Genomic DNA, 15976 nt, shown 5'->3' on the forward strand with positions numbered 1-15976 from the left:
TCTTTCTTTCTTTCTTTCTTTCTTTCTTTCTTTCTTTCTTTCTTTCTTTCTTTCTTTCTTTCTTTCTTTCTTTCGTTCTTTCTTTCTCTCTCTCTTTCTCTCTCTCTTTCTCTCTCTCTTTCTTTCTCTCTTTCTTTCTCTCTTTCTTTCTCTCTTTCTCTCTTCGTCCTGCTCAGGTTTACTTGCCCTGTGCTTAATCTCATCAGCCGCATTTCCACTGCCTAGACTTTCAGAGGAACCCCAAGTGCTGCAGATAAAGTGCTGAAGGTGTAAAAACTCCTGCTGAGAAGCTAAATCAGAATCGCATGTCAACACAGTTCAGGCTCAGTCTCTGGCAGGGTGGCGGGATCACTGGTTTTAATGCAATTTACTAATTAAAAGCAAGTAGAGATTACGGAAAGTCTGGAATGAAGCGGCTTGCTAGAAGAGTATTTTAGCTCCCTGGACTGCCTGCACCGTAGTCTGCTTTTCATTAAACTACAGCTAATTTGGATGTTGCTCGGCAATGATTAAATACTCTCCAGAAAAGGACAAATGAAGCTGATGTTTCATAAGCAGCTCTCCATGTTTAGACTGGAGCTGCTTTTACTGCGAATGCAAAACTGTAGTAGGGCCACGGCAGGTGTATTTTATCCAGCAGATGTACTGTAAACGCATTACAGCAGATTAGCTGGATTTCTTCCTTTAAATGTACACTGCGAGATCCAACTTGCAAGCCAGCTGTTTCTTATCGGCCCGTTTAATCTTTCAGAGCCCAGCTTTGCTTCTTCCTTGAGCAGCTATTTCTGTAGCGAATCGGGCGAGGGAGAGCGCCGCTATGAATTTTAATGCATCCACCGGGGAATCCCTCCCGCCTCCTCTTTTTGGATGAGATCCTCGAGGAAAGACCCAGAACGCAACGAGGAGGAGGACGAAGAGGGAGAGAGGGACGGCAGAGCCTCAGTATTGAGGAAAGCAGGGCGGGGGAGCCGCCGGGAGAGGGGGGGCGGCAGCCGCGGGAAGTAATTAGGGAAGGTGGCGAGGACGACACCGAGGCGGGTGGGCAGCGCGGAGCCATGGGGGAGGAAGGATGACTTGGGGCGTATTCCGCTGCCTGTCCCCGGCACGTCAGCAGCAGCCGGAGCGCTGCGGACACATGCACCCGCAAGCACACCCCGGGGCCGGCCGCGACGGGGACAACGCGGAGGTGATCCTGCCGCCGCTGGGTCCAGAAGAGAGGCAGGCACGGTGGACCGAACGCTAGACCGTCTCGCCAGCTACACGCCGCGTCCCGAGAGAAGGAGCGCCGCCAGGCCGGGAGCGGGGCGCTGGGCGGCGAGCCCCCGGGTCGTGCGCTAGCCGCTGGCACAGTCGCCGCCGCTCTCACCCGCCGCCCCATGGATAAGGCAGGCTCGCTGCACACTTCGGTGCCCACGCCGCCGCCCCGGCTTTACCTGCCGCGCAACTTCAGCTGTAGCGCTTGTCTCTATGGCAGCCTGGCCGAGCAGTGCAAGGGGGGCTGCAGCCCCGAAGGTGAAGCCGCGCTACCCCAGCCCGTGGTGCGAGAAGCGGCGGGCGAGAAGAAGCCGCCGCCGCCCCGCGGTCGGGAGCCCACGCTGTCCGCTGTGCCCCCCAGCCCCACGCAGCGCCGCCGCGCCAAGTCTCTGCCTACGCCCGGCGACCGCAGCCTGCGTCCGGCGCTGCAGCAGAGCCCCTCTCGCCGCAAGACGGTGCGGTTTGCCGACTCCCTCGGCCTGGAACTCATCTCCGTGCGCCACTTCTGCGAGGCCGACCTGCCGCAGGTGCCACTACCCGCCCCGCCACCGCCTCGCACCGCCGACCTCTTCAAGACTAGAAAGCCGCCGACGCTGGGTGACCTGGAGCCGGTGCTGTTCGGGCCGCCGTCACCGCTGCTAGAGCCGCTCTTCCCCCCGCAGCCCGGCGCTAGCCCCGGCTTCGCGGAGCGGGTGCGGCAGCACAAGGTGAGGCTGGAGTGGGTGCGGGCCGAGCCGGCAGGGCTGCGCGGCGCCGTGCGCGTCCTCAACCTGGCCTACGAGAAGGCCGTGTCGGTGCGCTACACGCTCAACAGCTGGGCCAGCTGCGCCGAGGTGCCCGCCGCCTACCAGCCGCCTGGGCCGGCGGACGGCTTCACCGACCGCTTCGTCTTCTTCCTGCCTTTGGCCACTGCCGCCGAGGCCACGCTAGAGTTTGCCGTCCGCTACCGCGTCGCCGGCACCGAGTATTGGGACAACAACGAAGGCGCGAACTACCGGCTGCGGGGCCGGCAGCGCGTCCTGCCCGCTGCCGGACTCCCGCAAGACCCCGACAGCACCGCCTGGATCCACTTCATCTGAGGCGGGGACGCGGCGGGGAGCGGTCGCCTGCTGAGGGACTGCGGGCAGGAATCGGCGCTGAGCAAGTCGCGGAGGGAGCGCGGAGCCGGCAGGCCGGTCCCGCCGCCGCTGAGGGCCAAGGGTTGACTGCCCCTAACCCTCCAGAGGGGCTCGGCACCCCTCCGGCCTCGCCAGCCCCTCCGGGGCTCCGCGGCCCAGCGCAGGCCTCGCTTCCAGCCGCTTCTCTGTAAGTCGCCGGAAGTTTTTTCCTGAATTGTGTTTACAGACGGACAGTTTATAGTCTATATTGCACTGGCGATGCCGACCGAAAGCCTCCCAGGCTGCTGGCAGGGAGGCCGGGCGCACGGTGTGCGGCCGGTGCGGTTTTCCGCTTCCATCTGCTTCCCGCTGCACTGTGGCTACCACCAAAGCAGCTGCCCGGCCAGGCTCAGGAGGGAGATGGGCCCGGCACGTTTGCGGAATTCACTGCCTTGGCCCAGGGGCCTCAGGTGCGAACAGATGCTCCCGGGTGCCAGAGGTCAGGATCATCTGTCGTCACCTCCAGGGGTCAGGCTGTGGTGATAGGGAGGGCACTGTGATGAGGCACCCGCCCCAGCCATCCTCTTTGCCAAAGCCTGCTTAAGCGAAGCCTGGCTCCGGCAAGGTGCTGGGTCCCATCTCAAGAGCCTCGCTGGCCCAGTCGTGTTCATTGTCCTGTGGGGCTGTCTGACAGGGCAGGGCTACGAGCAAGTTACCTGTTTGAGCCGAAAAAGAGAAGAGTACAGATGGACCCAGCTGTAGCCCTGTTTCATCGTGCTCTAAAAACGATCCATCAGTCTAAGGCAGAGAGCTTTTGGTTGGTTGGTTGGTTTGGGGTATTCTGTTTGTTTGTTTGACCTAAATTATTTCGTGTGTTTAAGCATACTTAGAACAGAAAACATAAGGTCACATTCTAATTGAATTGCAGCCCACTGAGAGACTTTTAACAAGCAAGCATTTTGTCTAAAATTCACATGTGTGTCACTGTAAAGGTTTGTCAGGATCCATTGTTTGTTTCGATAGGACTGGTCCCCTAAAGCTGCTTGTGTTCAGGTCAGGAAGGCCATGGAGCTGCACCAAAAGGAACTAGAGATGGTAAGAGCTGAATCTGTCATTTTAGTCTGCATCCTGAGCAACACTTCCAGTTTTACTCCTCCTCACAGTTTAATTTGATTTTTTTATGCTGAGGTATCAGTGCAGGATTCTGCTTTCTGAAAAGCAAAATGCTCTGAATTTTCCTTAAAACTTTCCTGAGTGGCAGATTTCAAGTTGTCTTTGAAGTTTTGTGAAGAAAGCCATGTCTTGCCATGTAAATATGTATCAAAATTGCAGAGAATGCTGACTTCTGCCTTCAAAGGCATGTTTTAAATTACATTAGCAGTAAATGGAGGCTTTTCCTTTTCAAAGTTGCTTTTTCAGGAGTTTAACTGAGGATATGTTAAGCTGGTGCCCAATCTGGGTCCTAATTTCCCAGAATTTAGGCATGTCTGTTTGCAGGAGGGACCTCTACAAATATGACTTCTGAGGGTGACAGAACTGATGTCAGTGTGGTTATGAAGATCTGTAAGATCAGGCCCTTAAATTTTGGATCTTCTCTAGATTGGTTAGGAATTGAATGTGATTTTTAGCTGCATTTGCACGTTCCTTGAAAGAGTTAAGTGTCCTGAAGAGCTTGATTAATGTCATAGAACCTTTTGACCTTGGTGGGAATTGAGAGTACTTTTGTCTCCTGAGAGTTCAGTCAGAATAATTAAATGTGTACATTCTGACGAGGGGAAAAAAGTAAGAAAGGTCTGGGAAAAGGAGTTTTAGTTTAATTTCTCTAGTTCCCTGCTTCTGATCTAATAGAAATAAGAGCGAGACTGTACTACCAGTAAGGTGGTTTGTACTTAGCAGCGTCTACTGAGTGCTTCCACTGGTGAATATTAAGTGTCTGCATCACATAATGAAGCCATCCTGTATTACAAGTACATATAAAGCCAGAACTGCAGAACTAGGGTCTTAAAGTGTCCATGATTAAAGAAATTAAGTGGTGTATGTGATGAAGAAAGCCCAAGTGACTTTTAGATAAACTTATTCTCTTAAGAAGAGCCTTAATACTGGAGAGAAGGGAAAGGACTTGTCTCCATTTGAAAGCACTTTGTTATCTGGTGGAAATAAAGCCAAACATCCTTTTATTTATTTAACTTTCCAAAGTATCTTTTGGTTGTGCTTTCCTACCCAAGTAGTGAATGAAAACCAATGAAAATGCATGGGGGAAAAAATTGTGTCTGTGCATTTCAGACTAGCTGATTCTGCAGGCTTTGCTTATAAAGGTTTGACAAGCTTTCCTGTTTTAATGGCTTTAGGAACATAAATGGTGCTAAAACCATTTTTAACAGTGGATAACTTGAGTTCTAGATCGTTTTTTGTCGTCGTTACTTGGTTTATGCAGCATCTGCAGATCTCTAGTCATTTAAAAATCTTATAGCAACTGTGGCTTAAACTCTTTCTAAATTTAGGCTATCTAAATGGATGTATGTACATTGAGTACACGCACAAGTTATTATATTATCCTTTTTGTTGTGACTTAGGTGAGATTGAAGTTGCTTTTAGCTGCCGTGTTATAGGCAGGACTGGGCTCTGGCTTTATAACGCCATTCAGATATTATCGCTCTTTTATTTGTGACCCCCTTTGTCAAACACAAGCCTGAGTACTGAACCTTTTGAGGCTGTAGCACATCAGAAGACTGTTTTGCAAAGCAGAGCCTCCTGAGCTTTCAAGCAGTTGAGCCTGGTCTCAACACTGAGTTTTGTAAGTGCAGTGGGTTTTGTGAGTGTGCGAGGTGTTCTCTGGGCTTCAACTTGATCACGGACTGTCAGTGATAGAGGTGTGAGTTCAGGAAGAGGCATGATCTTCTAGAAGCATTTATAAACACCTACTTTATAGAGCCTGGAGGGGTAAGGTTGCACCTGGTCATCTTTGACTAGGAAATGCTGTTGATGAGGCTTGAGATGTTTTAACAGGACTTTACCAGTGGTATATGCCAAAGCTGCACTACTCTGATTGCACATTTTCGCTCCTATTGCACCAATTGATTTCCAGGCAAATTTTATCCACTTTCCAAACCCATTCTCAACTGCAATGATCCTGAGTATTCTTTGTCAGCATCCATATACGATTTCCAATCCTTTAGATTGCAACCTGATGCTGTATGGCTTGCTACAAGCATCGTAATCAGTGGAGATGAAATAAAAATCCCAGATAATAATTGTGTGATAGTTACATAAATGATGACTTTGAGGAGGAAGACCTGTGCTAAAGAGGATTATTTTCCAATTGGTGGCTCATCGATTGTTTTAATGGGAGCAGGTGCAAAATAACTTTGAAAAAACATTATTTCTAAAGAATATAGTCCCACAAAATGAACTTTCACAGGCAAAGGGAAATGTTTGAAAGTTTTCAAGCCAACCTTTTTCTGGAATAAATGTCACCTCTTTGTATGTTGATTCCCCCATGCAAATGGAGCCCATGCCCCTTTCTATTATGGTTTAGGCAAGGCAATAATCCTTAGATGGTGTAATTCACTTCTGAGTGAATTATTCATTGCTTCTGTCTGGGCAGAGGTAAGAATGTTTCTGTCATTTAGTGTGCAGAGGTGTATGTAGCTTTGTGCAGTGTGCCATGTTATTTTATGTGCAATCTAATGATCCTTTACACAGCGAGTCAAATTGTACTGTACGCCTGATACACGTCAACGTTTGCTGCTCCGCACTTCGACTGGCAGAGTTTTTGCATGTGGTTTTATGTCCTTTATGGCAATAGTTCTGAAATCTACCCCAATTATTCTAAATCCTAGAAGGAATCAGAACTGTCAAGAGACTGTAAATGGGATTTCAGCTAGCTAAACTTATTACTATTTACTAGCATAAAGTCCATAACAGGCTCTCATATTCGGTACCTGTACAGAATTTCAGGTCAATCATTTTTGATCCTCTTTTGGCCATTTGCAAGTAACTCTTTGATGTGACTGTGTGTGCCCTGGTATCTCAGTAACCAACAGAATAAGTGCACACCCTCTGTTGTTTCAGCATATGTGAGGGGAAAGTGTACCACTTGGATGAACAAATGTCTGCTCATGCATAAGCACTGCCTCTTTACAGACACATGAAACGTTTTTCCATAGCGCCAACAGGCAAACATCTGCTAATTCTGTATTTTCATGTAAAGTAACCTACAGAAACACTTAGAATCTCCTTTTTCTCTTATTTTATTTATATATATAATGAATTTTATGTGCCTTTCAACATTTCCTAGGGAGAAATCTTACGTATTCCTTAGCTCTCTCACCAAAAGACCAATAATGACTTTGTCATTAAAATGAAATTTATACTAAAACTATAATTAGCAATTCTAATTCCTGATACATTTCAACTGTGCCAGAAATCATGTATCTGTAGCAGCTAGAAGAATTTGATAGCATTTCCCCATAATACAATAAAAGAAATTGCAGCCACAAATATGTCTTCTTGGTAGACCTCTACAATGATGTAGTTAAGTAAAAAAAACCAACTGTGACTATAGTTTATATGACAAAAGATATTTGTTGTATATATTCACCTCTCTTACACAGATATTCTAAGAATATATTCTATCTGAAATAAGAAAATCTAGTTTTTTATGACATCTATTTGTGAAGACCTGTTCTTTTCAGCTTTTATTTATCTGGTGCTGCATAATGCACATTGTTAAAACTTTTGGATGGATTTAATCTATCTACACAGTTTGTATAAGACATGTGCTGACTGTAAGGAATATCTGAAGAAAAGGACTTCTACCTTTCAATTATACTGCACAGCTTCTTGGCACATCATCAGTGATTCTGGTTCCTGTATGCACTTCATCTGTGCACGATCTGAACATGTGAAAGGTTATCTACTGAAGTGAAAATATTTTTGAGCACTGTTTTCCAAACAGAAATAGTTGAGGATAGGAAGTGACTGTAGCCTATTTTGCTGTGAAACAAAAATAACTAGCCTTATGTAGAGCTGATCAGTACTTAGTAAAATGGAAGAAGGTCATGTCTGAAATCAAACACATTCAGGGAAACACAGCTGTTTCGATTGAAAAAGGTTTTCTCAGGTTCAGCTTAGATGAGAGAATTGTTCTGAAGCAGTGAAGTGGTGGGAGAACTTCCTTACATCATTGTATGGACATGAATGTGGGGCTTCCATGATCCAAGGGAACACTGAGCTGTAAAACCACTGGCTACCGCTGGACTATGTCCAGCTTAAAATGTAACTTTTGCATTATTTTATAGAAAGGATTTTTGACCATGGATTTCCCTATCTGATATGAATATCCTATGCATTCAGCTGTCCTGGCTTCTGTTTGAGCTTTCTGTTGTTGAGAAAGGTCTGGTTTTATTTTTATGCAGCACAGGGAGATTATGTTCTGGTTTTGAGAGGAATGCAGGAAAAAAAAAATCCATTTTCCTTTCAATTTCAGTGTTTTGGGTTTGGTTGTTTGTTTTGTTTTGTTTTTTACATTAAACAATAGCATGCAGAATTAAAATATGCTTGAAATAATATGTGCACTAGTGATTCCAAAGAATATAGCTAAGAAAAAAAGGCAAATGTGAGGTGTGCTTTGTTAAAAAAATATGTGCTTTGACTTAGCAAGGCAGGGAGAACTTCCTAGTCTCCAGTGCAAGTGTATTAATGCCAGGGATTTCTTTCTATGCAATATTATGGTGCACCTGGGGTTTTTATTTTAGGGATTAACTTGATTTGTCTAGTTGATGTATTGGTGTGTCTATGTAGAATGTTCTGTTGAAAGTGTCATTAAGGCAACTGTGTGTCTTAACTAGTCTCATATCTGTAGGCTCTTGTTTGTCCAATCTGACTTCACTAAATAATAGGAAAGCTTATTTGGGTAACAGTAACAAGACAATATTTCAGCAAAGTGCATAATGAAGCTGTAATTTCTCACTTTCTAGGCTGAAAGGTGTTACTGTTGTGAGTTTTAGAATGATTTTTCTTTTTCATTTCTGTATCTTTAAAAATAAGCCAAATTGTGTTAACTCTTTTGAACTTCAGAGAGCTCATATATGTGCTTTTAAAGCTCACTGAAAGTTTAGTTAAACTAAAATTGGTTGGGATCACTTGCAAGTCCAGTTTCTAAACTGTGGTGTCTTTGTGTGCATCATGTAACTGGCCTCGTGGAGATGCACTCTGACACAGGTTGTGCATTTTAAGGTTGATACAAAATGAGCTTGACCTGGGTGCAAAACCTGCTTACATCTGGACTCAAATCCGTGTTGTAAAGCAGAAACCCTGACTGCTGTGACACAAAATCACTGTTCTTGGAATGGGTTTAAACAAACCTAACTCCTCACTTAGAGTGTTACACAAATTGTTTCTCTGTCTACTGGAGGTGCTGTCCACTAAAGACAGTGCTCTCTAATGTGTAAGTTATTACTGTTTCTTTGATTTACCTTGATTTTGTTTGAAAGCAAAACCCCTCATTGTTTCTTAACTCTGTACTTAACTAGTAAATGACTTTTGGTTGTAGTTTCTTCTGCAGTGTTTGTATTTCACCAAGAAATGTTTGTTTTTAATGTTTGTAAAAGTAATGTAATATCACCAAAAGTTGAAAATCAACATTTTCTAATAATGCCTTGTAATTTACCTAGCCTTACAGTATTTCAGACAATTTTCCACCAAAACCACACCTAGTTACTGGTTGTCACAATTACAAAATATATATATATTTATAAACCTGTAGCTTCCAGTTGTCATTAAAGATTATGATATGGATTGTGAGCATGTGGTGAATATAACTCTTTATTTTTAAATCAGAAATTAACCATGAGTTCTTTGTGGAGGGTCTGAAACAATCCTGTTCCAATTCATTTGTAGTGCCTGCATGTGATGCACCTGCACATCTGAAGACAAAGAGCTAATATTTGTGCCAGATTTTCCATCCAGCTTGTCCTCAGGAAGCCTCTATTAAAAGTGTTCTCTGTGTAAGCTGCAGCTACCAGGTTGTGTTGGTAATATGTTCTTAAGTGTAACCAGGGTGCAGGAAGATAGGATGAGGTTATGGGTGGACATAAATGTACGTAGCTGTCTTCATGGTCTTGTATGGTAATCAGTGTTCCAGACCCAGCCAAGCACTCTGTAGTTCAGAAAGGGATGTCTCTAAGTCTTTGTGGCTTTACTCCTTCCCAGCTTTGCATCATCACGGTTGCTAGTAACAGGTGAAACATCCTCAAGTGCCACTCAGGATTGAGCTGCCAAAAGCCTGTGCTAGGTGCTAGAAAGTACAGAAACACCATCTCAGGAGAGGAGAGAGTGGCCTCCTTAGAGGGTAGATGTGAGGTGTGTTAAAAGAACTCAGATTTTTTTTGTTTTTAATAATAGTTCCAATCTTTCAGTGCTTAGGGACTAGGAAGAAAGTTTCTAGGTCCCATCTATATTCAGCAGTAGCTGCAGTCATGCTGCTTATAGCCAGCACATGCCTTTTCCTCCAGTGGTGATGTAGAACTGAGGCTAAGCACTAGCTCAATGGATTAAAGGACTCTTCCAAATATTCTTTCTCTGTTAATTACTGAGTTTGAAACATTTGTTTCTTGAGCTGTTGTAATGCTCTGATTTTTGCCTGCATTTCAGTGTAGACAGCATCTTATCTTACAATGCCAAGAGCACTTTTCAGCCTTTCTTTAAGCAAGACTTTTAAAACCATCTTTGTAATACAGATAAAAATCATGTAGTCAGAAGACCTGTTATGTATTTGTTCTCATGTAATAAGTGCAACTTATTTTTCTACACTCTTTCAAAGCATCTGCTTAGCTACCTCATCACTAATATTATTAATAATAGCATTTTCATATTCCATTGGAATGACAAAATAATTAAAATGCAGCCCTAAAGTTCTATGGGTTTTTTTGTTTGTTTGCTTGTTTTTCCCAAAGGGAATGATTTCAGGTGTAATGTCTAGCTAGTGTTAGTGTTCAAGCAAAAATTAACTGTTAGTTCACATAAATTACAGAATCCAGCACTGTTTTCTTAATAATTTTTTTAAGGTGCCATTATATTAATATTTGACTGTAGTGATTAGAATAATAGAGTGCAAATTGCTTTTTGATAAGGCATATGCATTGAATTTAAAACTGCTGTTATGTTTGAGTGATCTTGAAGTAATGGGGTTACACATTTCAGAGTGAAGATTGTGATGAAGTCATGGTGCTCTAAAATGAAGCAAAAAGGAAAACAAACAACCAAAAAGAGTATATTTACATCATCTTTTTGTCTTGGTTTAATTTTTTTAGTGTTTTAACTCTTACATGGGACAAAATGTGACCACAATAATTCATGTGAACAGAATTACAGTAGATTAAGAGTCTTATAACAAGTGTTATAATATGGAGTATTCACAGAGCAGTACTGCTCTTAATGATAATACCAATCCTTATATTCTTAGCATTCACGGGATGCTTTTTGTAATCTACCAGTAAATTTTGATCTGACTGACAGCTGAATTGGCTCAGAAGATGTGTTGTTTGCCATGGCTGTCTCATAAGGGGCAGCCCTGATGAGAGTAAAGAGGATCTGGTGCAAAGAGGGCAAAGAGGAGGGAGAGAGAGCAAGGACCAAGGAGCAGGGAACTGAGATCAGCTCAGGTCATGCAACCTCATCCCAATTGCTTGTGTTGCTGCTGTAGTCTAGTCCCATAGTTCCTAACCTTTTTCTGACCTTGAGATAACTGCCTCTTCCTCTTTGCAAATCTCCATGTACATAGGGGCAGGAAGAATGGAGAAATGGTTGTTGGCTGTGCTGCCTCTAAAGAGTAGCCCTTTACAACACTGTCAGATTCTCTGTTAGAAATACTGCTTTAGATCACACAGAAGCAGCAGCATGCGTTAAAGGGCCACATTGTCCTTCAATTTCTCTTCAAACCTATGGAAGATAGGGGAGATAGGAAGGAAAAAAATTGCAATCAGGGTTTTGAATGGCTGAATTTTCTTTGTCTAACTTGATGTAAGAAGTGTCCCTTAGCATAATAGAAAGCTGCAAAATCTTCTCAGTTGTAATTGAGGATGACACGCTGCAGGGAAAAAAAAGCAATGGTGATATGGCAGCAGTTTTACCACTGGCTTTACCTCACCAGTTATGGTACAACTGAGGGGTTGTCAGGACAGTCAGGAGTTGCCAAGAATACTTAGTTCTCAGTCACTTTCTCTTGATCCAGACCCATCCAGCAAGAAAGAGAAGGGAGAGAGGCAGTGGCTGAAAAGCAGTACCCTTGAGTCTAAAGTGCAGAGTCATCCTCTTGTGGATTGATTTTCGTGGTTAGAGAAAGGTACAGCTGCTGTGGTTCCATTAAAATACATCTCTGAACAAGAGACATTCAATAGCATAAATAATTGAACACTATAAACAAACGACAAAACAGCCTAATATAGTAGGGACACTTGTACTGCACTAAAATACATCAGCTCTGAAGCAACTGATTTATACTTTGCCAAGAAGAGAGGAATATCAATATCTTGAGGTGAACTCAGCCTGAATTCTCCTTCCAAGGGCTGTTCCTCTGGGAATGTGTCTCAAGTAATGTGGGCAAAGTGGAGAAAATTACATGGAGGACATTCTCAAGCTGCTCTCAAAATGTGCCTGTGCTATCTGCAGCATATCTTGCTGGTAATTTACAAGGATGGATGTTGCTTGGGAGTATTTTAATACTGACTTGCATCCATGATGACCTATTGCCTGGAAATGCTTGCCCAAGGATTTTCAGCTGTCCGTCAGTCCAACCATGTTCCTCCACATTAAAATATGTTTACTTGTAGAAGCATCATTGTTTATATCCATGACTTTGCAGTCTCTCTGAGATTTTGCTGATGTAAAAATATCAGCTTTTACAACATGATTTGGCATTGGTGATGCAGCTTTACTGGTGTCAAAACACTACACCATGATGGAGCATTGGTGATGCAGCTTTACTGGTGTCAAAACACTACACCATGATGGAGCATTGGTGATGCAGCTTGACTGGTGTCAAAACACTACAACATGATGTTGCATTGGTGATGCAGCTTGACTGGTGTCAAAACACTACAACATGATGTAGCACTGATGATGCAGCTTTACTGGTGTCAAAACACTACACCATGATGGAGCATTGGTGGTGCAGCTTGACTGGTGTCAAAACACTACACCATGATGTAGCACTGATGATGCAGCTTTACTGGTGTCAAAACACTACAACATGATGTAGCATTGGTGATGCAGCTTGACTGGTGTCAAAACACTACACCATGATGTAGCATTGGTGGTGCAGCTTTACTGGTGTCAAAACACTACACCATGATGTAGCATTGGTGATGCAGCTTGACTGGTGTCAAAACACTACACCATGATGGAGCATTGGTGGTGCAGCTTTACTGGTGTCAAAACACTACACCATGATGTTGCATTGGTGGTGCAGCTTTACTGGTGTCAAAACACTTTCCCCTGTGACTTTGGTGGAAGAATGTTCCCCAGAGCTCCCAGTCAAACTCAGTTATCAAAAGGTGCCTATTGATGCAGTGGCTGGCATCATGTTTGGGACTTGATAACATTTTAAACTGTCTATGCACATCCCTTCCTCACCAGGCCACATTTTAGACATGCTGCAAGAAGGGGGAAGAGGCGACTTGGGGAGATGAAAGATGAAAAGTTGGGTACAACAAAATGAGGTTTAATTGAGTTCCTTTGTTACATATAGTGTGCAAAGAGCTGTTCCTAAACATTTTCGATGAAGCAAAATGTGCTTCACGTTTTTCCTGCTCTCGCAGCTGGCCTAGGAGAAGAACTGGCACTGATGTCACTGAGGCACCTGGGCAGCTGAAGGGGAAAAGCAGCTGCCCGCTGCCCTGCCTTGCTCACGCGTGCAGCGCCATCGTGTGGTGAAAGGCTGCCATAATCCCTCTTTGGACTTGGACTTGCTTTATTTAACCAGCAGGTCACCCTGACAGCCTGCAGCGTTCCACCCACTGGTGAACTCGTGTGATTAATTATGCACTGCCCTTAGTTTCTTTCTCTTCTCCCAAATATACAGTGCAAGTGGTGCTATTTCCTTTACCTCTTGCTGTGTGATGTCTCCCTGCCCCACACGCTCTGCTGAGGAGCTGAGATTGATTTGTTGGTGCAGTTCTCTTTACTCACACAATGAGGCTGACATGAAGATAGATATTATGTCCTTTATGTGCCAGATTAGCTTATGAAAGCTCTGCGGTGAGATCCATTACCAGAGAAAGACTGAACATTTCTGATCTCTCAGTATAAAAAATAAGGGAGGGGGATCCTTATCCACAGATGACACCTGTTAATAGGAGCATTAGAAACTGAAATCCACTGCACTTCTAATCATCTGAGCTGCTTAAGTAATCATCTTACTGCTAATTTAATGACACTGAAGATGACATGGCCTCTATTTTATGCTCATCAACACACCACTGATTGTTATTACTTCTAGTTTTATACTACTGATATTTCTTCCCCTCTGGTGAGAAGTAACAATGACATGGTATGTATTTATATACTTGATGGGCCAAGATTTGCTGAGAGGCAGCATTTCATTGGTTGAAAAACAGACAAAATTTCAGGTATGCAGTCTCTTCAGGACTGATGTTGATAAAAATCTCCAAAAACTAGATATGGATTGAAACAAAAATAGTTCCAAATTCAGCTCCTATTATTCAGTTATCTAATTTGGGAGATAGAGTGGTTGGTACTTGTGAAACAGAAGGGCAGTGTTGGCAAGAAGAAAGATGAGGATGTAGTTTACCCTTAGGAGATGTAGAGATGTAATTATTGGTTGTGGGAAAAGTATGGAAATCATAAATTTCCATAAGACCAATCTCTCTACTAGGGCTATAATGTTTAGTAGCCAGTAGTTACGAGTGGAAAGTTCTTAAGCTCAGGGTTGAGACTTAAGAGGTCACAGATAAATCAGTTATTTTGTCTCATTTATTAATTTTCTGTAGGAGCACACATTGGGGAACAACTGGTGTTTCCCCCTGTGATTTATACAAAAGCATTTACAGTTGTGTCATAGACCAAAGCTAATACACATTCACTCCACCTTTTTATTTTGATGAAAGGCATTCATTATGGATTCATGCTGGCAAGCTTTGCATTCATGCCTTTGCAGAGCTTGGCTCCAACCAGTGCATGCTGGTCCGCCTGAGGCTTCCTGCTGCTGCTGAATGTAGTGGAGTGATGGGATTATTTGAAAGCTGAGAGCTCTGCTTGGGTAACATACACCAAGCAGGAAAGAATACATTCTTTTGGTAGTGTAATTCAGGTACTTCAGTGAATTGTAGAAAGATATAAAACTATTTTCTCCAATGCACATCCTTTGGCCTAAATAACTGCAGAACTGCAGAGCTTTTGGCATGAACCACGCGTGAGGAACACCTCAGTATTATTGTTCTCATTTTAAGAGGAACTGGAAATTTAATAAATCATTTTAAGGCCATGTAAAACTGTGAAAGAATCAGAGACAGAGAGGTTCCTAGATCTCCTCTTTTGTAATCAAAAGTTCATCCCTTTTCCAGTCGTACAATTTGAAAGAAAGGTTGAATGGACTTTATTTCAGATGCTTCTCCACAAAGTTGTCCTTTAATCATGTTCAAGTCTAACCTTACAAACACTGCTAAGGGCAAAGCTTGAGGAAGAGATCAGATCTGCCAGTTTTCACTATTCCCCAAGTTCCCTAGGAGTTACAGATATTGCTGTGTCATGTTTCATTGATGAAAAGGAAAGGAATTTTAAAAAGAAAAAAAAAAAGCATTAGAATTCTCTAGACTAAGCACTAAAGGGAGATCCACAAGGGTCATACATTGCCTGGCAGTGGCTGAAGAACCTATTACTTTGCAGCAAAATTGAGAGAAAAATAGGGTGGATGAAACAGTGTCCAGCTCCATTTGCCTGCACTCATTCTGATCTGAAACAAACTTTCCCTTTGGAACGTACACAGGGAGGTCAAAGATCTGAACTGACACAGGGAATCTGTAATCCGCCAGGATCAAGCTCCCAGCTCCGTGGGCTCTGAATGTTGTCACAATAAATACTGCATGATAGTGTGAATAATGGATAAGTACTGACGAATTTTAAAGCACTTAGAGTGAATTTGCTGGAGCCTTTAGTTTATCAACCACTGCCAAGCTAGGACTCCTCTGGAACAGTCAAACACAGTCTTTCCTCTCGGTTACTATGCAGTTTAACTCCTATGGAGAAGGCGGTTTTATCTTAAACACACAGTAAGTCTGCCTCTCGGCAGGGCTTTTATCTGGGACTTGTGTAGGAAAAATCAGCTCCTGGGATTTCAAAACCACACCAAATACTTTGACATCCCTTCAGATCATAAAAGAAAGCCCTCCATTTTCATACGTTAGAAAGGATCCTGCATAACCTGCAGTGTATTTCTGCCCTTTACACAGGTTGTGCTTTAGAAAAGAAGTTCCAAAGGAATATGAATTTTGCCTTTGTCATCTTGCATCAATTAAATATTCCCCTGCTTCCTCTTACACTAACTTACATAGTACTTGATTTTCATTCCTGTGCTGTGCTTAGCTTCTAATCCCCCTTTTTTAAAAGCA

At 43.4% G+C, this 15976-nt stretch overlaps 1 protein-coding gene across 1 annotated transcript; it reads left to right on the forward strand.

Annotated features, from left to right (window-relative positions):
- Nucleotides 1–626: 626 nt before the first annotated feature.
- LOC135184333 (protein phosphatase 1 regulatory subunit 3E-like) lies at nucleotides 627–6610 on the forward strand. The gene has a single exon (XM_064159985.1). The coding sequence runs from the start codon at nucleotides 1377–1379 to the stop codon at nucleotides 2331–2333; it is 957 nt and encodes a 318-aa protein (XP_064016055.1). The 5' UTR covers nucleotides 627–1376; the 3' UTR covers nucleotides 2334–6610.
- Nucleotides 6611–15976: the final 9366 nt, after the last annotated feature.

This window comes from Pogoniulus pusillus, chromosome 20 (genome assembly GCF_015220805.1).
Source record: "Pogoniulus pusillus isolate bPogPus1 chromosome 20, bPogPus1.pri, whole genome shotgun sequence".
In the NCBI taxonomy this organism is placed as follows: domain Eukaryota; kingdom Metazoa; phylum Chordata; class Aves; order Piciformes; family Lybiidae; genus Pogoniulus; species Pogoniulus pusillus.